Source organism: Cyclopterus lumpus, chromosome 19, assembly GCF_009769545.1.
Source record: "Cyclopterus lumpus isolate fCycLum1 chromosome 19, fCycLum1.pri, whole genome shotgun sequence".
Classification (NCBI taxonomy): domain Eukaryota; kingdom Metazoa; phylum Chordata; class Actinopteri; order Perciformes; family Cyclopteridae; genus Cyclopterus; species Cyclopterus lumpus.
This window is the reverse complement of record NC_046984.1, coordinates 7,155,009-7,178,302: the sequence shown is the minus strand read 5'-3', so window position 1 is coordinate 7,178,302 and position 23,294 is coordinate 7,155,009. Positions and strand designations below refer to the sequence as shown.

Below are 23,294 nucleotides of genomic sequence, written 5' to 3'. Positions count from 1 at the left end.
TGTCTGTGTTATTGTATCCAGCATGTCTGTGTTATTGCATCCAGCATGTCTGTGTTATTGCATCCAGCATGTCTGTGTTATTGCATCCTCCCTTTTGCATAAACGCCTCCCGAATATCCTCCTCCCTCCCAGACCGAAGCTGCCGCCGCTCCGAGTGGTGCAGCCCTGTCATGCATTCAGTCCGGGATAAGATGACCTCCACCTCCACCCTTTAGATTGTAATGAACGTCTCCTCTTCAGATGACCTCCACACCATAACATTGTCTGTCTGTACTGCGCATCTCGTAATGAGCGCGTCCACGTTTGAAGGACCGGAGCAGCACTAGCAGCCCCTCCAGAGAGGTGAGTCCCGCGCCGACTGCTCGTGATGAAGCTCACTTTCGGCGCTCTGGTGATCGCAGCCGGCGTCTGCGGCATTCTGAGTTTCGCTTTTTTGGCGACTTCCCTCGGCACCGAATATTGGTACATCATCGAGATGAATCCTTTGAATATGAGCGACTTCGAGGACTTGAGCTCCCACTCGGGACTCTGGAGCATCCACGAAGGTAGAGGCTCGTTTTCCTTAACTCTCATAAGGATGTAAATGTCAGTGGTCTATTTAATAACCAAAACGGGGATATGTACTTCACGTGGGTGCTTTTGATTGTGACCTCCAGATGGGAAGATGAACACGGACGCTATTGACTCTTTCACAGCGGACTCCTCCAGGTACTCTGAGATCGAGCTGCACATGCTGAGTGAGTCTCTCTCAACACACTCTGCCAATCAAGTGTCCTTGTCAAGACATAACTCTACTGAAGATCCATAATCCATCTGTGTGTGTGTGTGTGTGTGTGTGTGTGTGTGTGTGTGTGTGTGTGTGTACACAGGCATGCACCGTGCAATAGTGGTGGTGCTTCCCTTCAGCCTGGTCCTGTTGCTGTTTGGTGGGATCTGTGGCTTGGTCAGCTCCATGGCTCGGAGCCCGGTCCTCCTCACCCGCACGGCCTGCTACTTCTTCATCTGCAGTAAGCTGAGGTCCAGTTCCTTCTCTCGGGTCATGCTCTCCATCTTCATTTCTAGTGGGCCGGTGGAGCCTCCAAGATATGTTTAGTAACTATTCAAGAGCAATTCATTAAAACAAAACCCATAACGCCCAGTGGCTCTCATTACTACCATTACCAGTGGCAATACTTCAAAGAGCTTCCAGAGTTCCCATCGACATAGTATGGACCACTACTGGTTACTGCTTGTGTCACATTTAAGATTCAATTGCGGTCGTAACTTATGAAAAGAGGCTAATCAAAATGACATGTATAAAAATAATATCACTAAGTGCAAGAGAGATGCCCTTTTACCCCAGTGTTAACTGGAGCCATTAAGAGGTGGTATAAAGGACTCAATTGTTGTGACACACCTGCTGTGAGGAACAAGATACTCAGAAATGGTCTGACACAAAGACATTTAAGTCAAATAATGAAGTCATTGTAAGAGAGTTATTAATAGATAGTGACATACATAACAGCCAGGCTCCTTTGTGAGTCTTTTTTGAGTTAGTTTCATCTGATGAGAGACTGCAACATGTCAGTTTAATAATATATTGAACTGTCTCTCTAGTGTTTATGGACTAGCTTCAGACTACAAACGTGTGTACAGTACGTTGGGCACTGCATCGACATTTCTCTGCGCTCGCCCCCTCCAATAAACACAGAAGCAGGATGATCATACGCCAGAGTAAAAGAGCACGGGACAGATAGAGTTTTATGGTTCAGCTTAGAAAATGGTCACAATCAATGTGGCTGTGATTTACGGTCGGACTCTCCACTCATACAACATTTAATGCACTGATTATATTACAGAGGGAAGTGGAACACTAGAAAGGTGCAATTTATACGGCTGACGTGTGGCAGTAAAGCGAGGCCATGTGGTTAATTTGTGCAGACGAGAACACTTTATGTGCAGGGCTGAAGTTGACCTCGCTCATAGTTATTGACCTCCTGTGGCCAAAGGGGCCGACGTTTATTACCACGAAGACTGATTGGCTGTTAGATCCGGCCATATTGGTTAAGTATGCATGAAGGGGAAGGTGTGTGTGTGTGTGTGTGTGTTGCATCTGTTCCATCCTGTACTGTCTGATGGGTTATGAGAGCTTTTATTGGACTGTGGGGAGGCACATCAGGGAAGTAAATTAGCTTCGGAAACGATTGCTTCCCAAATTTGCGTCTCTCACACATTCTGTTTTTCATTTCATATCGTCTTCAATAACACTCGATATGTCCTTCTGAAACCTGCACATGGTGGTTCAGGCAGGATATAGAATATAAGCAGTGCAACTAAACAGACAAGATATATACTATATATTTATTTATGTGTCTTTGAGAAGTTTTATATCAATGACGGGGCTCAAAATCATTATCACATTCTATTTTTTGATGCTTGTCACGATGTGACAAAATAACACATTAAATGAAATTTATTTTTAACTGTTGTGCATCTATCAATAATGTCCATGTGCAAAATCAAACAACAAATATATTTTAAAATGTGTAATATGTTTGGAATCAATTACATGCTATTATAACAATCCTGTCCCAGTAAACTTTCACTCAAATAAAGCCTTCTAATAAAGCTAAAATTAACTACTAACCAACTAGTATTAAAGAGCTATGAATTAAATACTATAACATACATAAAAGATCTATTTAAAGAATATAACAGCTAGCTAAAAAAAAATGAATATCCTTATCATGGAGATTCACCACGATCTAACTAATTGTGAGTTTAACATTTGTATTATTATTATTATTATTATTATTATTATTGCAATCAGCAATACAATCCTATATCGGCCCGTCTCTGGTTACAAGCGATACTTGTTTTTTGGGCATTTTTTATCTGGTGTTCGAGTCACAACTTCCAACCTTCAGTTTCCTTTTAAGCTGCCTAACGACACCCACTGGGTCGTTATTTTACTGATTTTATGAATGTGGGTTATTGGGAGAGTTAGATTACACTTAACCATGTCAGCACTATTATATTAATCTGGGTATTTGCAGTAATGAAGTTATTGGTGTGCACATCCTGAACATCTCTTCCAACGCCTTATGACCTCTATCAAGAGGACCTTGTGATGGAGGAACACTTGCTCTAAAAGACGCCTTATGTTCTCCCTTTAATAAGCAGCGCATGGCGATGTGTGGAATAACGGCTTGAATTAGATCGAGTTGAGTTCTCTTGTGAACCTTTTGACTCTCTGAGTTTTAAAATAGCCTCCAAGCTAGAGGCATTCCTTCATTTGTTGTCCCCCAAATGTGTCTTTGCCCTGTTTGTTGTTCCCTTAAAATCATATTTCAAAACATTCTGTGGCGAGTATTCATTGATTTAAGTTGAACACCTGTGCTTCCTCAGTCACCGTGTGTTGTGTAAATAAACCCACGAAACAAACAGAAGATGTGTGTTAGCTGTGACAGTGGGAGCGACTTCATGCCTTATTGCATGACACACACACACACATATACTGTATATATATATATATATATATATATATATATATATATATATATATATATATATATATACACACAGTATATATTTATAGTATTATACCTCCCTGTTCATGCTTTGTTCCGTCTTTGTACTAATGATGCAACTTCTTTCCTCACCAACCATTAAAAAGCCTAATGGGTGTCTGGGTTCCCTGCAGTGCCCTTCACCTGCTTCCCTTCTGGTTCACTTTCAGGGTAATTGACATTCTGAGGAAGGTTTCCTCTGAAAGGAGAAAATCCACAAAGTGCTTCCATGTTAACAACCGATCCACACTTAAAGTGTATAAAAGTGTATATAACAGAAGTATACAGATACGTCGTCGTTATTATTATCGTGTAGCTGAGACCAGTCGGACAATACGTGGGACTGTCATTAGTTTAGCAGGTATTGATCAAAAATATTATTATTGGACAAACTAAAGAACAAGTTATGGAAATCACAGAAAGATTTTGGTCCCATGAGGAATATGAAGGATGAAATGCATCAAATTGTGTGGCGAGACATCCAATAGTTAGAAAGGCCAGATGAGGCTTCATCTTCTGGGGACCATGAATGTCTGCTTAACATTTCTATGCGATCCATCCAATAGTTGTCGAGATATGTTGTCTGGACCCAAGTAGACGGATATACATCTCTCCATCTCGAGCCCAAGCTGACATGTTACCTGTTTGTTGGGCTACAAACAGTCCAAACCCCAGAAGTTATTTGACTTCATTTCACAGATTTTTAAAAAGCAGCAAAATCTTCACATTTCGACTCTACAAGTGAAAGTTCATCTTATTTTATTCCTGCTCAAAGAATGGTTTAAACAATTTCCCGAGCATCCAAATGATTGCCGATAACATCTTGTCGCTATATTAATATACGTTTTGTTTGATCGGTAACAGCACTCCGTTGTGCGTGTTCAATATGTGTCTCCGTATGTGTCTCTCTGCATAAAAATGAGACTTCAGCTGCGGCCTCCTCCTCATTCTCTGAGCTCATGGCACCTCGGGGTGTGATTGTAATAAAACAATTATTAGTCCCGGCATTGGTAGCCTCTGTGCTCCACTCGCATCCCCTTAAAACCAGTTGCAAGCCGTCACAATTTGAAAGCGTTTCCAATAGCAACACTGTGAAACTTGTGAGGACTGTGTGGGTTTGTGTGCGCCTCAGTCGTCTCTGATGACTATTGTGTAAGCAGACAACATACGTCAGTGTGTTCCCTGTCTCTCACAATATAAGCTTTTGGGAAGCTAATGGATGTTATTGGTGGTTTTATCGATGACCTCCCAGCAGGCAACTTCGACTGGAACGGATTTCTGCTTTATAATTGCTGGAGCAGGATGACTCGGGTGTCAGTTGATGAAAACATGAATATATCTAAAATGTTTTTCGATTGAACAGATGGCCAAAGAAATGAGTAAAACACTCATTTTAAATTGTGCACTGCAGGTCTGCTGACCCTGTGTGGCGTGAGTCTCTACATCATCTACTCGTACCAAGCCCTGGCTGAGACGGAGAGGGTGGTGGGGCCGGAGGGTCTGGCCTATATTCACACCTCCTTCGGCTGGTCTCTGGGTCTGGCCTGTCTCTCTTACGGCCTGGAGCTCCTCACCGGCGTCTTGCTGCTCGTGGCTGCACGAATGGCCAAGCTGACAACCTGACAGCAGCCTCCACAGCAGATCCAACAGGTTCAGGATGGAGGATGTGCTGAGCTGCATGTGGACCCGCCTTAGAGCACGGTTACAAACAATATCTGGACGCTTTTATGAATGTAAAATATAAAGAGTTGCTAACACGTTTAATGTCTTTAAACTGCTTCAGATTGGCAGTCTGGTGATTCCCATCTAGTATAGTGAAGTGGTGGACTACTGCGACTAATGGCTCCCTCTTGTGGTTAGAATTGAAGTGACTCCTTAAAGCCACCATCAGTGCTCTTGACCATGTTTATTGTCATATAGAAATGTTGTGTGCCAAACTAAAAACTCACACTTTAAAATTATTTCATGATACTTTGAATCTATTGATACATTTTCATTCTCACAACATTCGGTATTGTCTATATTTTTAACGCAGATTATTTGTTATACATTGTTTTTGTTGCTTTTTAACTTGCAGTGTTGGAACACCATAAGTAAAAGTGTTGTTTACATCGTAACATGTTAGTTACATGTTTTTCTACTGAAAATGTGTCATAAATATGTTCCACATACAGCGTAAACATGTCACATTACTGCAACATCAGTTCTCTGAGAACTGTTCGCCCGTTCCTTCAATACATGCCTTGTCTGTGTCATGCAGTGTTTTTACTTCTCAACACGTTTCTTCTTTTCTTTTCGCCATTAATCTGATCTCATGTCCCAAAACATTTGGTGAAATGTATTTCCTTTTGCTTTTGCATTGTTGGGTACCTAAATCTGTTCCACAGCGAGGATGAAAGCTGCTACTCCCTTTTTGGTGCCAACCAAAGTCTCTTTCTCCTCCCACTGTGTTTGTTGCCTGGAGAACTGCAACATTTGCTCACAAAAATCCCGGATAGATAATTTTAGACCAAAGTATTTCAAGGGTTAAAATAGCAACACTTGTGACTACGAGATTTGGTTCCAACGTCAAAGGCAGTTTGTGTTTCTTCACTTTTTGGCAGCAGCAGGGAGCAGAGTGGGAACACTGGATTCCTGCTGCTGTCGCCTATTAGCTGGCTGAATCTCTTCACAAAAACAAAAAAAGGCACATCACCACGTTTCTATGGCAATCTAAACATCCTGTGCATCCACACAAAGGATGAAAAATGTGAGATTCTGCTCTCCAAGCGCTGCTTCAATGCAGAAAAGATGTATTTGGGCCGTCAGATTAATTGATCTGATCTAAGACTGACAAAAAAAAAGCAAGCAAGCCTTCTTTTTTGAAACCTCTAATCTTGAGATATTTGACTTTATTACATGAGCTGTGGCATGAAAATGTTAGAGAAAATCCTTCCTTTTTTTTTTTTTTTATAAAACAGCAGCGATATGTTGACATTCCAATATAGTCAACTTGAATTAGGAAAGAAATTGCATATTTTTGGGCTGCACGGTGGTGTAGTGGCTAGCACTGTCGCCTCACAGCAAGAGGGCCGCGGGTTCGATTCCCGGTCGGAGCGGTGCTTCTGTGTGGAGTTTGCATGTTCTCCCCGTGGCAGCGTGGGTTCTCTCCGGGCTCTCCGGCTTCCTCCCACAGTCCAAAGACATGCTGCAGGTTAATTGATCTCTAAATGTCCCATAGGTGTGAATGTGAGAGTGAATGGTTGTATGTCCCTACATGTGCCCTCGATGGACTGGCGGCCTGTCCAGGGTGTCCCCTGCCTTCGCCCTATGTCAGCTGGGATAGGCTCCAGCGCTCCAGCGCCCCTGCGACCCTAATGAGGATAAGTGGTATTGAAAATGGATGGATGGATTGCATATTTTTCTGTGATGAACCAACTTTGACCCCTTGAGCCTCTTCACAGCTGCTAGCTTATCTCACCTCTCTCTGTAAACCGATTCAAAATGGTAAATAATTACAGTAGCACGGTCTCCTAAAGGAAAATGTTAAATTGACGAGACAATCGGAGTCATTTTTTAATGAGATGAGATCTTCCATGCTCTTTCCAGTACATCACAGTGTTTCCAGAAGATACCACAGACTGGCTGTCTGTTCATTCAAACAGAAATGAAGTCGGCTTCAGCGTCTCCACAATATAAAAAAGAAAAGAAAAGATAAGTCGTGAATCGGTCATTTCTTGATACAGTGTTTAAACAACAGGAAATGCTCAAACCCACGAATGACACATTCATCCTCATTCAGAGTAACAAAGCTGTAACAGACACGACGTTTGACCTGCTGACCCATAACGTTGGAGGTGACGCTCAACAACGTCCTCGAGACCGGCTCCAACTTGCTCCCATAATTATCACGTCTTATGTTCCAGTTCTAATATTTCTACGCTAAATCCTTTCTTCTAGCCACTAACTAAACCGCATCATAGTTGTTGTGTTTTAGGTTAACAGCTTCTTTTAAGGCAAAGTGATCCACCACACATATTAAAGGCAGGGGAAAGACGGGGATACATTGGGCCTTTTAATACGATTTGCCTGAACAAAAAGACATAACTGAACAATGAAACAAATAAATAAGATGTGCCTCCAAAGTAGAACTGCATTGTGTGTATTCCACGTTGTGGTCAGGAAGAGCCTCCATCGTGGAGGTAACTGGCCCATATTTGGTGCGTTGGGCGCTCTGGGGCCCGACACATCAGTCCATGTGCATCCGACCTGTCATTACGTCTTAAGATGACGGATAATACCACAGGGCTCCCTTGAAAGTCCGGATGTTTGAATCCATTTCCATCATGTTATATATGTATATTATTTATTTTTTTACTATGCTCCTTTCTGTTACCACCTTACAGTCATCATTCAGGACGGACAATGATGGAGGCCATTTCCGAGCTCTCTGCTCCTGCTCAGTCTCTGGAACGCGGTGATTTTCGGCTCCCCGCGACAATTCAACCAGAGGGAACACATACGCGGGAGCTTCTCGGTTTAGTTCTACTTGTCAACAGTACGTCCGACACTGACGGCCGCGGAAGAGTCACTTCTAACAAAACTCGCCTCCAATTGTGGTGTTTCTCCAAAGATACCAAAAAAAGAAGGAGGAGTCAGCCGGGCAGGCAGACCTTCCCGGCAAACAGCAGTCCAACAATGGTGAAGAATATGGACAGAACAAAGAGCACGTAGGAGGAGCCCACCACCGTGTTGTTGGGGAGCTTGTATGGCTGTCCTCCAACCTCTTTGATGTAGAAGCCGATGGGGAAGATGAGAGCAGCCATGCAGAACAGGACCACTGTGACAGAGGGACAGAAAGGAGATTAAACAGAATACTGCACACTTCAAAATCTGCACTTCATGGGTTTAAAATGGCTCAACGCAAAAGTTTTAACTCATTTTACATTAAACGGTGGAGTTGATCCAGGAGTAATGGAGTTCATCTGACATGGCTGTGGACGCACATCTTACTTATTTTTTATCAACCCCAAACCACTTCTTTGCCACTTTGAAAGTGTGTTATTAATACGGCCTCCAGTGGGAACCTGCTCCCTATTTTTCCATATTTAGAGCAAAGTGAAGTGCGGCTCCTGCTGTGTCTCTTTCCTTTAAAAATAGAAACCAGCTGGTCTGGAGTCACTTTGTCAAGATGCTCATAATTACCCGACTAAAAGCTTTCCCTGAAACGCTGATGTCGAGGTAAGCCCCATTTATTTCACAGGAGATTCTTAAGTAGCATCTTTTACTTCCACAGACATTTCATAAACTATAATGGGCAGTTTCGCCTCCACCTGCAGATCATTTCTGACCCCGATGTGGCGCTTCAGAGCTAAAAAGGTTTTATTGGGATAATAAAGCAACTTTGTGACAATATTCATAAATCCTGTTTATGTAACAGCTGCAAACTGGACAGAGCAAATTATGTTTGCTAAAAAAAAAAAAGGGAAAAAGATCATCAGTCTTCTGATGCAGAACATTTGAGACCGCGTATGTTTTTGCTCTCAACTTTAATTTTCCTGTTCGTCAGAGAAAATATTTTCCGTCTGCACGTATGATGCGGCTTGCGAACTTGCGTGGACGCGGAGTTGCATCAATATGATTATTATGACACGTGAAATGTGACACTGTCGATCCAGAGACAGGTGGCCGTGATGGAGGAGGACGAGCGGTGAACACCCACTTCCTGTGAAGGCGATCCAGCGGGCGTATCGAGCGGCCTCGCGGCGCCAGCGTGACATCACCAGCAGGCCGCAGGTGACGGTGAGGGCGATGATGCCCAGGATGATGAAGAAGAGCGTGGTGATCCACTCCGGGGGCAGCTGCGGGGGGATGCAGGTCCGGTCTCGGCCGTGGATGGTCTGGCACTGCCGGACCAGACCCACGGTCAGAGAGCCTGGATGGAGACGGAGAAACGGGCACGGTGAGAGACATGTATCAAAATGTTAGGACCCAAAACCCTGAAAACAAATCTTTATTTAGTCTTTCAACCTTTTGTGGGACGCTTAAAGCTGTGAGACTGAACCGAAACACGGAAGTTGTGGACCAGCCGCTAATCAGTGAGCTGAAACTTGCTTTAAAGCAGATGTTGTTAATATTCTGTGATGGTTCATCACTGCTTCACGTTGTTTGCACATCATTATTCTTGACTCGTTAAAATTATACTCTGAAGTCTACTGCACATTAAATCCACTAAATGAAAAGTCATAGCATTTTGATGAGTGTGCTTCATATCGCAGCCTAATGCACAGCAACATATACCATAATGTGTTCACAGCGTTAAGGGTTACAGTTACCCTGTTCAAGAATATAATAAGTAATGCACATATTTAATTACTTCATCAAAGTACTGAAACTTAGTACACTTGACTACTTTTTGCTTACTTTTCTAAAGTGTGAAACTAATGAAGTTCAACCATGCGGTGAAATTAAACCTCACAACCGGACGGACGACTGTAACACTTTTATTAAAACCTCATCCATATAACATCTATATATTAAATTGGATCAGATCAACAGAGTAAATGTTATATTCTACAGATTAAGCTTGTTATTGAAAAGTATATAATCGGACGTGACCCTTTCGTAATCACCAGCATTTTAATATGCAACACGTGAATAGTGACTCCCCAGCACTGTGTGTTTAAATATTGACTCTGGCTATAAGACATGGCAACCTCCCAGGAGTCCCTCTGAGTCCCCACAGTGAACGTTGGCATGGGAACCTCCTGATGGGCAGTGTGCGGTGACCCCCCCAGGGCTTCATGAATGATGCCATACAGACGGCGGGGTCCTGACATGAGAGGGAAACGGTGAGGTGTACGAAATGAAGACATCAGAGACCCAGCATCAGAGACCTCCTGTCTCTTTCTTTCACACACACACACACACACACACACACACACACACACACACACACAAACACTGCATGGAACAACATACAGCACATAAATGCTCAGTTGAATCCTCCCACAGCTTCATTTATTCTTTTACCGCCTTCCTTTTACTTTCTTGTTGTCCTCAGCAGGCGGTTAGTGCCTGCCAAGCAGACACAAAGGGACGAGGAGCTCTAAACACATTATGGATTTATTCACGGGAATTTAAACCCAGCGACTGGAGAATTAATATAATTGTCACGATGGCAAAATGTCACAAAGAGTGCAGGACAAACACGGAGAAGCACTGGAACAACATTTAATTAAGAGAGAAATAAGCTGCTTTTGAATAACGCCCGGTACTTAAAAGCCATTAAGACCCTTCAATTTACATTTAACTGTAAATAATGTGTTAAATATATGAAACACGAGCACACAATAATACAAACAACAGATTGTATTCATGCTCATGATGCGACTCCCATATCCATCAGCCCTTTAAATATTTATCGTGGAAATGGCTTCAGTTCCTGAACAAAGTGCTGGGGGATGATTCCAGGACCCGGATGAAGGGAACATCAGGCCTGGACCACATCCTTCTGCCGGCTGACCTATCCCCTTTATACACAGGATATCCTCTTCCATTTCAACACATCCTTTCATACCGCAGGGTAAATAGTGCAACAATTCCCCTGCATACTGGACTTCATCGCAAAAAAACAACTAAGTCCAACCTCAATGTGTTTTTGCCTCATGCCGTTGTGGAAAGTGGCTTTTGTTTTAAAGGAAAATGAGATTGAGAGCCATAATAAATAAATCAATTAGTGTGAATGAGAGCCAGCATAAGAAAAAGTGAAAGCAGTAAATTAGGCATTTTGCATTACACGTGCCACAAAAACTGTACATGCTTATCTTGGTATTACTTGTGTATTACACAGGAAATAACCTCATTTTAAAACCTTATGTTATTAATCAGTCCAATACTTCTTTAAAAAGGATGAGATGTGATTCTTGATGATCATGATAACTGTTAAGAAGTTATGAAACATGCATGTTCATGGTGAGCTCGGGCTCGCTATATTATCATTATTATAACTTTATTTTATAACTTTACTTCTGGATGTTTAAAAATCAAGAGCCAACTGAATAGCAGAGCTGGGAAAAGAGAGGGTCTGAGAAAAGAAATTTAGATTTCTTTTTTTTTTTAACCATGTATACACCAAGCACTGAGAGTAAAATACGTCATGACTGAGCCCGAGGACGTTTAATTCTCCAGGTGGGAAGAATTACTCACCGCGGAGGCCTAATTAAAGGTCCCACATCTTCATTCTCCAACAACACTTCATGCCTTCAGGTTATTGCTATTTGGCTAATTAGGCAAGAACAAAAAGCTTTTGGAACAGTAAGTACAGTCATTTCACACCATTGTTTATTTACTTTAATGGGAGGTAAAACCAGCAGCGTGTGATCTGGTCTCAACAACAGCCCATTTTGTACCGTGACGATTGAGAACCAGAGATTTGGTGCGGGGTTACTCGTTTAATTATGCAACAAAAAACTGCTTGTTATGTACTCAACTTGCTGCGGTAGTCAGTATTTCTTTACAACAAATGAAATCCTGTAATAACCACTCGGCACATGTGGTTACGTGCGTGTGTATCTCTCTGCTCCACTGTGGCATTAGGATGGAGGAGAAGCTCCTCAGCTGTGCATATACTGTGGTGTGTGTGTTACATCAGTTTTAGTCAATGTTTAGCTTTTGGACTTTGCATCTGAATATTACTCGATTGCAGTAGGATTTGGTAAACGCACGCGTTCCAACGCTTAAATCCAGGATTGAGTGTACAATCAAGGAAATGTGGCTCCCTTCAAATGATCCTGATCATACAGCTCATAACTAACAGCTGTTGAAGTCGATGTAAATCAGAATGATCCAGTCAGACACAATCATTTGTCCTTAGTGGTGCTCAATGTGTTTTAAGCAAATCTTAAGCATGCACTCTAACGGGAAATATCCATTGAGGTACGAAACAATCAAAGTAAAGTGACGTAAATTATCCTCAGTTAAGATTTGTTCAAAGTTAAAGGGGAACTCCACCTATTTTACACACCAAAGTATACGTTCACCAAACTGTTAAACAGTTGGCATACATATTGTGTTTTTTCGTGTGTGAACTAAATGGCTGATTGAGAAAATGAGTTTTTACGGCCTTTAAAGTCCAGTGCAGTATGACGACTCAGCATATATTTACAGTATGAGTGGCTCCTGGAAAAAAAGCTCTAAAGTTGTGGGTGTCACACTCCCTGTTTTACGTTGAAAGATGAGTGCAGATGATCTTGTAAGAAGGTTTGGGGCGTTTGAACATAAAATACTACAGAAAGGAGGGTGACACTGGTTGTTACTTTCGGATTCAAACTGTCAGACTTTGGTTACATTTTGTTTGACCTTTGCTGAATTCAAGAAACAATTCAGATAATTACCTTTTCCTTTTTGTGTCATTGCCACACATTCACTACTTTGTAACATCTTTGTCCAATATTTTTTTTTAAAAAGGGGTCCCCGAGATAAATCTGGGCAGCCACCAAATGAAGGAATATAAACCCGTTATCTGCTATAACCTGTGATGACTGATTGTTTTGAAGGGGTCACAAGCCAAACATGGCGAGTACCACCTTCCATTGACAACCGTATCAATGTCTGTTTACAACTGTTGCTTTTGGGCTGAAAACACTCGGACATGTGCACTGACACAGACTTTTTTTTTTTTGCCCTACACCATTTTCCACTTCGAGCTCCATTTTCCAGTGAACTGACCACACATAACGGTGAAGTGCAACAGCAACCTACCGGCTGACTCTCCGGTGCTGATCCAGTCCGGGTTAACGATGCTGGCGATGGCGAAGATGTCTGCAGTGAGGAAGAGGCATCCAGATATCACGGTGAGTTTATCCATGTCGGTGGCCCCAGGTGGAGGTCAGTGCGTGTGTGCCTCTCTTTTTCTCTCTCTCTCTCTCTCTCTCTCTCTCTTTCTCCCCTAAAGGGAGGCGGAACATGTGGAAGTCAGTAACCTAAAGCCAGCCATCTTTAGGGAACTTGCGTGGATGGTGAAGGGGTCGGCTTGATCCACGATCGGTCTGCACATTGTGTTTGATCCATAAGCAGGACCCCCTTTCATTTAGTCCCCCCCCCCCCCAACAGCCGAGCCTGACCGGACCGACTGGCCCTTCTTCGGCCCCGGAGGAGAGTCACTGCCCGAGCTCACGGATCACTGCGCTCCGGATGCTCCTCCACATCCCGGGTGACTTTGCAATAATCGCGGATTAAATCCCCGGCAGTGAAACGGGACTCACGCAGGCGGTCGACTTGTTTCCTGAGTCTGCATGGAGCCCCCCGCACCCCCCCCCCCCCCTTTATTATTATGGAAGCGGTTTCTTTCCTCTGGATGCACACGGACGGGAAACGACGGCCATGCTCAAAATAAAAGCGCTTTTCTGCACGCGGAGGACTCGTCGGTTCATCTATTTAGAGACCTTCTCGGTGTGTTTCCAGCCGGACGGCGCGGTCCTCGCTGCGCGATCAGAACTGAGACGCAGGCAGCTCGCTGCATCTCCGCGTCTGTGGTGGGCAAATCTCGCGAGAGAATCTGAAGATTGCTCCTCGCGCTCCTGGTACTGTTTGCATCATCATGTTATGTAGGGCTGACCGATTCAAATGGTTTCCCAACACATCTGGGGGCACATTCCGCCAGTTTAACCCCCCCCCCCCCCCCCACCCACCACACGCACACACACACTCGTGGAGTCACATCTACAAAGTGGCACTTTTGCTTCTCTCGGGGCTCCAAAGTCTCCAAAGTTGTGAAACTAAATTTTTTTTAAAAACTCGCGCTGGAGCTTTCGATTGTATGACACGGTTTTCATCAGCAGATTATTGTAGCCCAATTACAATAGAACTGTAGTTGTTTAAAGGTTACATTATTTGGAGCACATGATCATTCCCATTTAGTCCGATTGTATCAGAAGCTCAAGAACAAGCAAACAAGTGGAGTCAGGATTGTTTTTGTGAAATGTTTGTTTCCACTGTCAAGATGAAACTCATATTGGATATTGTACTTTCAAAAACACTTTACAACTCTGTCAGGTAGATAGAATTTATTCATTATTTTTACATTAGCTATACAGTTAATGTGGACAGATGAGCAGAGCACGATATTGTGATGCAACAGAGCAGCATCAACTGAAAAGATACGGTTACAGCACCTATAAATACCCAGTGGTGTCATGACATTATATCACTCAGAACAACATCATTTTGACCACTTGTTTTTTTCCGTCAAGATGTAGAGGAAACAACGTCTGCTGCCTACAGTACGAGGTAGCGATGGAGGGGCTTTAGATCTCATCCACGAAGGGTGTTTTTATGAGGTTGCCGCTGGATGCCATCGTCTTCTTGCCAGTCACAAATTTCTTGGCAGCCTGCAAATAAACAGAAAGAAAGTTAAGAGCACTATTAGGAACGACAAAAACACATGTAAATTAAACTCTTAAAATTGTGATCTAACTAATGTGAATTATATGACTAGGTCCCATCTTAATAACCGAGCATCGTCTTACGTTGGAGACATCCGTCAAGGAGACGTTGTCAATGTTTTTGGAGACTTCCTCAGCGGAGCAGTAGGATCCCTCGGCCAGAGCCTGAGTGCCTATGGTCTCCAGCAAACCCTCCGAAGTCTCCAGTGACATCAGGAACTGCCCCTTCAGCTGGGCTCTGCAGAGCAAACAGAGACGAGCTCATCAGAAGCTGCAATAACGCAAACGAGGAGGAAAACTTTTGACTTGACGGAGTGAAATTATATGTTTTAATTAGTCCAGTTTACCGCTGCTTGCACCTGCCAAGTTGACTGGATGAAAGCCCATAATACACAGACAGACAATTCCTTCCTTATAGTTAGATATAACTGCGCCACCTACTGGCCAAATGGCACCACATTCTCCATGATCACCAAATGTGGTAGCCATAGCACAAAGCTATCAGGAGATACATTTGTTTCGTGATACAAGCGATGCCCAAAGTGTTTAAGCAAACTTTGGAGGGCCAGTTCTAGTAAAACTGTCATCAAAACTAAGATCCAAAATCTGAAAAAAATGTACCTTTTCCAGCACAGAGATGTTCTGTCCTAAATTTGGTGACGATTGCTCAAAATTTGTAAGAGGAGCAGCAAAATAAACAGAAACAATTTTGTTTCTTAGACGTACAGTTTCAAAAGTTACAGGCACAAAGTTTGATATGTCAAACTATTCCTTTTACTGCTCATTGAAATATACTGCATGCTTAATCACATTCGGTCATGTTCTGGAGGTAGTAACCCGAAATTACTTAAAAGTAGTGCTCGCATAGCTTCATCACATCCATGGAATCTTTTTTACCATTAGGCCGATTTCAGTGGTGTGTATTGTAAACTGGAATAGAAATGTAAAAACTGACTTCTTAAATCATAATTTAGAGGCTAGATATTGAAGTAGCGTCTCTGTCTGTCTGAATGGCTTACTTGGCCCGAGTGAGGTCGGCGGCTGTGACTCCACCATCAGCAACAGCCTTCACCTCAGCAAGAGCGGCCTTAATCACCTGGAGAGACGGAGGAGGACAGATATTACACCAAGACACCTTCCTGTTGCCAGTGTTGCAGCTACTTTGTTGAACAGACTCTTGTCGTGACTTTTGGATACTCACATCACCGGCAGCTGCAGGCTGGGAAATGGTGTAGAGTCCAAACAGACCAGAGTCAGAGTAGCTGGAGTTGAAAGCGCTGACCTGTTCAAAAAGGAAAAATGGGGAGAAATGTTGACATTATGATTTTAACCAGTCAAGGCCCCGACGTATGAACCGTTTAATAAGTTTATATTAAAAACATGACAATCACTCACATCAAAGGGGTCAGCAGTTGCCTTAGCAACACCCTGGACCAGTTTGCTGGAGGCGCATGTGCCCCTCTTGACATGCAGGCCAGCTCCCAGTAGATGCTGCAGCACACTGAAAGCCATCGCCTCGCCGGTGCCCGCTGCTGCCGACTCGCTCACCACCGCTGAGTGGAGCAGACTGCTGATGCTGGGCAGTCGAATCTCACCTGGAGAGAGGAATTCAGGGTGTTGCATTCTCTTGAAAAGTTGAAGGCTGTGAGCTGGCAGTTATATTTGTTGGATGGCGGTTCAGCTCACCTCCGCGATACTGAGCCTCGGCCCCTGTGGTGCCGGCCCCGCTGCGGATGTTGAGGAATTGCTCCCCAACTTGCGTCAGCATCGTGTGGTCCACACCTGAAGGTAAGACAAACATCTTACGCTTAATGAAAAAAAGTGGGTATATTACTCACAAAGAAATATCTATACACATATATAATGATCCTTACCAAGTCCAACAAGAGCCATTCTTGAGCTTGTGAAATTGTTCTGGACAAACTGATGCAGCTGGTGAAAGAATACAAAACATTAGAAGGATTTAAATGGGTATATTAACACCATATGTCTTTATAAAAATAACATTTGAAAAATACTTACATGCCCAGACTGGATGTTGCCAACCATGTGGTTAGGACAGTACAGGGAGTTACAGAGAGCATTCTTGTAGGCAGCTTCATGCAGACTTTCAATCACATCTGGAAAAGACAGAGGCATGACCACAATGCAATATTCTAATCTTTAAGTTTTCTCCATTGATAAATCATGCCTGTATGGTGGAGACTTCCAAGATACAGTGATTGAATTTAGTGCACCGCTTTAAAATGTCATCCGCTTTTGTCACTAAAGTGAAAAATAGATTTTTGTGGGAATTACCAGACTTTAGTTGAAGATTTCCACCAAACATTTGATTTTAAAAAAACCTCATGCCCGAGATTCTGAATGCTCCAGCAGCTTTTCTGTCACTAATAGCCGTGACAAGGTCAAGGAGTGCAGCTTTATTTGTGGCAGTAATCAGAAATTAAATGTACAACCAACAAGTATGATCAAGCATCAAAGAGGCATCTTCGGTCATTAGTCTGGCTCTGCAGCAGGCAGATGGGAATACAAGTATGTAGTTATTTGATCAATCAATGTGGACAAACAAATCTAAAAATATTTCGGATGAGGTCCAAAATCAGATTACTGCAGGCGAAAAAAAAAAAATGACAATTGACAATTTTAGTCCCAGGACTAGTATTCAATAAACTTAGGGGTTCCTTCAACCCGTTGTTGTCTGCGTTTCTAGAGTCAATCTATAGTCACAATGAGTCGGGAAGGGGCCAGCAAAGTCATACTTAACTTTTAATGTTATCAAGCAAAGAATAAAATGCTAAAATCAATACTAGAGTTGTTCCTCGTTTAAGAATGAAGCGGTACACGAATTGAAGCATGCTATGTTTGACGTCATCCCTGCAAATCCCACCCAAAACTACCTGCATCTTCAGAAAGTACCACCCCCTGGGTTTTAAAACCCTGGAGTAGCAGAGTGGTGGCAAGGTGTAAAACGTAGCAAAGATTATGCATTTAAAAAAATAAAAATTGCTCTAGTCAGAATTTAGCGGTCAGAACGCCGTTCCTCGAAAGGTTTCCAGTCCCTGGGGAAAGTTGCAGCGGTGGAAAAGGGACTAAAGTCTGTGTGTGCAACGGCAGTAAAGGCCCACCTATCTGAGTGCTGTGTGCAGCTTGGGCCTTGTCCATCTTTACTCTGGGCGTAAGTTCGGACACCTCCCATGCCCGGAACTCTGGGGCGGTTGTCACGTTGATCAAATACTCCATCACGGTGTCACTGCAACGAGCAATGAAAAGGGAGAAAATGCGTTAGGGATACCCTCCCCATAAAAAAGAAAGTACATTGTTTCTCAATTACTTGGTGTAAAAGACTGATCTCCCATTAGGCTCAGTCTCATGTAATTCAAATTAATTCCCGCTCAGACTAAAAAAGTGTTAACTTTCTTTCTGTTCTCAAAAGACCCTCAAAACATATCTACAAACATGGGACATTATCTCTGACGCGTGTGTGTGTGTGTGTGTGTTTTAGTCACAGACTCACATGTCATCTCTCAAGCAGTCAACGGTGTAGATCATGTTCTCTCTGGATGAAGTCACACTGCGGAGAAACATGCAGATATCCAGATAAGAATACTGATCGTGAAAGAACATAGTTTGCTACGACCTTTCTAAGAGGTCACTGACCTCAGGTTGCCTCCCACGGCCTCGACACCCCGGCATATCTTGAAAGATGAAGCTCCTTTTGTTGTCTGGAAAGGCAGAAAATGCAAGTCAACACCAAAGCTAAGACGTTCAGTATAAATAATACTATTGAAACTGTCGCAGGCTGTGCAGCATCATACCAGGTTGGACGCCAACCGGAGGAGGTGGGTGACCCCCTGGTTGTCAGGGGTCTCATACCGACAACCGGCCTTGACAAACACTCCGATCTTAGAGGCCGGGGAGTAGTTCTCCAGGGAGGCGATCACCAGTCCACTGGGCAGTCTAGTCACCTGGACAGGACACACATAGATATGTCATTTCCATTACATGGACAAGAGATCGAGGTTAGGTTCAAACACGTCGGACAAAAATGTTAAAGGGTCCGACATGAAGACATAAGCAAAGTGTGTCTTTTTCTACAAAAAACAACTTGTCTCATCATTCTAAGACCAAAAAACATCCCGTCTGGACAGAGCCCACCCGTCCTCATCACCGACATACATGGAACCGTCTCTGCGGAGAAGAAACACAAGTCAACAACCACTGACCTGCACATCCTGCGGCTGAAACTTAGCGTGCTCGGCGGCCCCAGTGAACTCCACCTTACGGGCAGCCTGGGCCGCGTAAAGCCTCGTCTGGAAAAATAAAGAACATGGGAAGGCGGGATGTTACAACAAATGTGTTGCCGTGCGAGAGAGGGAATCAGAGGCGTGTACGATTGTGACATGATGGGAGCAGTCCCGTTTTATTGTCTTGCCATGACGAAAACACAACATGCTGTTTCACAAAATAAATATTGATAAATCAGTTTCACTGCTGCCTTGAGACAAAAATAATCTCCCCACCAAATCTATTTATCATCTTCTTCTGGAGCTTTCGCATGATCTTCTACAGCAGATGAGTTTTTAACCATTCAAGCCAATATGGATGAACAAGCACACCAAGGAGCTCTGAGACAAAAAGTCTAAATCCATCCGCTGATTAAGATCATGTTTTAAGCTCAATAACAACTTCTAAATGGACGCTGTGGTCTTTTAAGCCAAAACATGATGTCAGACTTTTGACAGCAACTATAAAACGAGTCACAAGTCGTTTTAGATGTATATTAGGATTCCAATCAGCACGAGCGCTAAAGTTAGCTCGCTCTTCTCAGACCCCGAGTGGAGTGAATTGGGTTTAACGGTACATATAAATGTCTGTTTATTATGTAACGTTATCAGCCGGGTCGGTGCTGGTTGAGCAAAGGGGTCACGGCGAGCTGCTTCCTCGTCTGCTCATCATCACACCTTGACCGGACACGACCCTGTCTGTTGACCCCCCTCGGGTAACCACGCAACCCGAACGGCTAACGACGTCCCGACACGCAAGGATAAGGGATACGTTACCGGGGTCCTTACCGAGAGCTGACTTATTCCCCGAATCCCCTTCATCTCCCTCTCTCTCCTTCAGACAGGACGACGGAGCAATATGGCTGACGTGAAAGTGCCCTACCCACAATCCCTAGCGCGTTCCCTGCTCGCAAAAGTACCGCGTGCGCCCTCTGGTGTCCCGGAGATGAACAGAGAGAGAGACGCGACAACGAACAAGAAAGAAAGACGTTTCTGGACCGCACAACCCACATTTTTTGCCTCATTTGTTTGGGCATTGTACCGAGAGATTGTGGCAAGATATTCCCCATCTTAATACTGATTTTACTTTATTTTAGGAATGCATTGATGCTGTTTAACAAAACAACATTCACCAACAAAGAGACTCTTGTTTTGTTTTACAAAAATAATGTGAGCAGCAAGACCATGCTATCTTACACCAATCTGAATTCATGTTGTTATTGTTACTGCTATAATATTACTGTTTCTATATTATTGACACATTTATGGGATTTCCAGTATCAGAATGTGTATATTGTTATTTAGTATTTGTTGTATTATTGGTACGAACTAGATTTACCTGTAAGACACAGTGTAACATTTTATCGCATTATTAAGTTAATTTACCACCCATCCAGAAAAAAAAAGTATTTCCTGCCATTTTCAGCGGGTGTTGCCAGTGCGCATGCGTGTTATTCCACACGTGGGGTGAACGTTTGGGACTGACTGCATGCAACAGAGCTGAGAGAGTTCGTAGCACCACAAAATATTACTTACAGAAAACATACCTCGTGTCTTGTTGCCCTTTTTTTTAACGCAGGTTAAAGAAAATAGTCCTCCGTGAAGCATTTCGCCGAGAGGGCCGGAATACTAGAAAAACAACTCTTTAACAATGGTGAGTGTTGCATTCAGAATGAACTAACACGCTAACGGACTAGCTAACTATTAGCTGTCGTTAGCAAAGGTAACTAAGTCAGGCTGCAGAGCTGGACGGTAACTCGTAACATCCTCGTGTTTGTCTACTCTTTGTGCCGCTTTCCCTTTGTTCACGTGCTGGTATTGTTTTGTGTACTTTGACCAGACTGAAGCACAAGTCAACCCGAAGGCCTACCCGCTGGCCGACGCCACGCTATCAAAGACTATCTTGGACCTGGTGCAGCAAGCATCAAACTACAAGCAGCTGAGAAAGGGGGCTAATGAAGGTGAGAAGACTCAAGTCTCGAATCTAGAATGTGAACTTAACGTTGGTTATTGAGTTCATAAAGGCCACAAGATTATGTGTTTACCCACAACGTGCAGAGTAATGAGGTCAGAAGCGTGTGTGAAGCGTGGTGGTTTCATGTAGGAGGCATAAACACGTTTTAAAGTGTGTCACATCTGTGCGTTTAAAAGACCCTGACCTGGTAAAGCAATTTCACTGTAAGAATTTATCAAATTAATTTAAAATGAATCAACTTTTTTAGTCTCATAATCGGTATGCATTATTTGATGATGCTACTTCTAAAAAGAGGTTTTCTGTAAATATTTGTAACTGTTGGTCGGATTAAACAATGAATTTAAGGACATCACTTAGGGTTATGTATGGTTGTGATAGCTTTTTGCACTACTTTTTATTGATTAAACAAAAAAAAGAAGTCTGCCGACTCAATTTTCAAACCAGTAGGCTACATGGGTATGGCTGCCAAAACAGTTATTTAAGTGTAAACTTAAGTAAAAGTGATAACGTGTACATTTTGTACTAACTTTGTTCTACTTCTTCCCCAGCCACTAAAACTTTGAACAGAGGCATTTCTGAATTTATTGTGATGGCTGCTGATGCTGAACCCCTGGAGATCATCCTCCACCTGCCACTGCTTTGTGAGGACAAGAATGTCCCGTATGTGTTTGTCCGCTCCAAGCAGGCCCTGGGCCGGGCCTGTGGGGTCTCTCGCCCTGTCATAGCTACCTCGGTGACCATAAAGGAGGGGTCTCAGCTCAAACCGCAGATTCAGTCTGTTCAGTTGGCTATTGAGAGACTGCTTGTCTGATTTCTGTTGCACTGTGACACCGTCTCCTTGAAAAAAGGAAAAGACAAATTCCAGATTGAAGTAAAGCTTCTGTTTTGATTTAAAAAAGAAAAAAGTTCCAATGCATGCTGAGATAATATGGATGTCTTTCTTTTTTTACTTCCTAGGACAGTGTGTCCAGTTCAATGTATCTGTTTGCTAAGGCATCAGCTGATTCATAATAAAATACTTTTTTATTTAAACCTAGTGGTTTCAAAGTTTCATATTTTCATTCAGATTGGGTAGTTGATGCTAAACCACCTCAGAAGTGTCTCGTGTTTGTTATTTATATTAGAATTGATATTTGATCAGCTACTAGATTGAAATGCTACATGGTTAATAATAAAAGTGATCATTGTTTGAATATTAGGCCCACTCTAAGTACATTTATACATCGGTCAAATCTAGTTATAGTATTCTGCAGAAAAATTACCCATGTGACATATTATGACAACATTGCTAATACTGATGCATCACTATAAGCAGTAGTTTACTGTCCGTCAGGTAGTTAAGCCAAACAAAGCTAGAGGTTACGCCACCTCCAAAAGGTTAGCAATATTCTTTATTCTTGTAAAATGCTGTTTGAAATATTGCTTGTGAAGTATTCCACACAGTTATTAAATAAACCTGTCTGAGATGTGTAGAAGGGAATCTCTTTAGTGGAGCAACTCTCATTACCTGAAAGTAGACACACAACCAGGTTTATTATTTTTAGCAAAGGGGCCACATCTACAATTTGCAAAGTAGTAACTATAGCAGTTGAGGGTTAAGTACAATATTTGCCATTGAAATATAAGTAGTGGTTTGAAGTGGATGGAAATGGAAATAATTGAGTAGAGAAGGCCTCCCTAAAAAGTGTACTTAAGCATAGTAAATGTACATATTTATTATATGTGTAACATCTGCATACCTAGTACCAGGCCTACTTTTAATAATTGTATACATTTAGCTTACATCTACTTTTACTTGAAGTACTTTTCCATTGGAGAATTGCTACTTTTACTCAGGTAAAGGACCTACTCTACTTATTCCACATCGATATGTAATACCAGTCAATATAAACAAAACACGTTTGATCTCTTATTTATGAATTAAATTGTTACTATGCTCGACAGCTACTTTCCTGCATGTTTTGAGGTCTTAAATAGGTCGGTACTATGTCGGGCTGTCCGCTCTCACCTGTCCACGCGTCATATACTACAAGTAGCGATCTACTGCGCATGTGCGGTGACGCAG

The 23,294-nt window shown here is 42.8% G+C and overlaps 4 protein-coding genes across 4 annotated transcripts; 2 read left to right on the top strand and 2 right to left on the bottom strand.

Annotated features, from left to right (window-relative positions):
* The first annotated feature begins 287 nt into the window (after nt 1-287).
* Nucleotides 288-5,171, top strand: tmem235b (transmembrane protein 235b). The gene is made up of 5 exons (XM_034559293.1): nt 288-310; nt 367-545; nt 657-737; nt 870-1,007; nt 4,960-5,171. The coding sequence occupies exons 1-5, from the start codon at nt 288-290 to the stop codon at nt 5,169-5,171; spliced, it is 633 nt and encodes a 210-aa protein (XP_034415184.1).
* A 1,884-nt stretch (nt 5,172-7,055) lies between these two features.
* On the bottom strand, nt 7,056-14,091 carry LOC117748699 (uncharacterized protein C16orf52 homolog B-like). The gene is made up of 3 exons (XM_034558708.1): nt 13,290-14,091; nt 9,250-9,462; nt 7,056-8,367 (listed from the first exon to the last, which is right to left on the bottom strand). Exons 1-3 carry the CDS (start codon nt 13,393-13,395, stop codon nt 8,183-8,185), a joined length of 504 nt encoding a protein of 167 aa, XP_034414599.1. The 5' UTR covers nt 13,396-14,091; the 3' UTR covers nt 7,056-8,182.
* A 487-nt stretch (nt 14,092-14,578) lies between these two features.
* On the bottom strand, nt 14,579-20,177 carry LOC117748835 (cytochrome b-c1 complex subunit 2, mitochondrial). Its single transcript, XM_034558935.1, has 14 exons — nt 20,044-20,177; nt 19,195-19,281; nt 18,787-18,936; nt 18,629-18,693; nt 18,486-18,542; nt 18,097-18,221; nt 16,994-17,091; nt 16,846-16,903; nt 16,658-16,753; nt 16,367-16,566; nt 16,173-16,253; nt 15,991-16,067; nt 15,056-15,209; nt 14,579-14,917 (listed from the first exon to the last, which is right to left on the bottom strand). Exons 1-14 carry the CDS (start codon nt 20,074-20,076, stop codon nt 14,834-14,836), a joined length of 1,365 nt encoding a protein of 454 aa, XP_034414826.1. The 5' UTR covers nt 20,077-20,177; the 3' UTR covers nt 14,579-14,833.
* A 523-nt stretch (nt 20,178-20,700) lies between these two features.
* On the top strand, nt 20,701-22,261 carry snu13b (SNU13 homolog, small nuclear ribonucleoprotein b (U4/U6.U5)). Its single transcript, XM_034558936.1, has 3 exons — nt 20,701-20,908; nt 21,095-21,215; nt 21,778-22,261. Exons 1-3 carry the CDS (start codon nt 20,906-20,908, stop codon nt 22,038-22,040), a joined length of 387 nt encoding a protein of 128 aa, XP_034414827.1. The 5' UTR covers nt 20,701-20,905; the 3' UTR covers nt 22,041-22,261.
* The last annotated feature ends 1,033 nt before the right edge of the window (nt 22,262-23,294 follow it).

Coding starts and splice junctions, on each gene's coding strand:
- snu13b (XM_034558936.1), top strand. Junction 21,216..21,777: donor GAGAAAGGGGGCTAATGAAG/GTGAGAAGACTC, acceptor CTTCTTCCCCAG/CCACTAAAACTTTGAACAGA.
- tmem235b (XM_034559293.1), top strand. CDS start 288: ATGAGCGCGTCCACGTTTGAAGG. Junction 546..656: donor ACTCTGGAGCATCCACGAAG/GTAGAGGCTCGT, acceptor TGTGACCTCCAG/ATGGGAAGATGAACACGGAC. Junction 1,008..4,959: donor CTGCTACTTCTTCATCTGCA/GTAAGCTGAGGT, acceptor TGTGCACTGCAG/GTCTGCTGACCCTGTGTGGC.
- LOC117748699 (XM_034558708.1), bottom strand. CDS start 13,395: ATGGATAAACTCACCGTGATATCTGGATGCCTCTTCCTCACTGCAGAC. Junction 9,463..13,289: donor CAGCACCGGAGAGTCAGCCG/GTAGGTTGCTGT, acceptor GTCTCCATCCAG/GCTCTCTGACCGTGGGTCTG. Junction 8,368..9,249: donor CTGGATCGCCTTCACAGGAA/GTGGGTGTTCAC, acceptor CCTCTGTCACAG/TGGTCCTGTTCTGCATGGCT.
- LOC117748835 (XM_034558935.1), bottom strand. CDS start 20,076: ATGAAGGGGATTCGGGGAATAAGTCAGCTCTCG. Junction 18,937..19,194: donor TTCAGCCGCAGGATGTGCAG/GTCAGTGGTTGT, acceptor TGTCCTGTCCAG/GTGACTAGACTGCCCAGTGG. Junction 17,092..18,096: donor TGCACACAGCACTCAGATAG/GTGGGCCTTTAC, acceptor TGTCTTTTCCAG/ATGTGATTGAAAGTCTGCAT.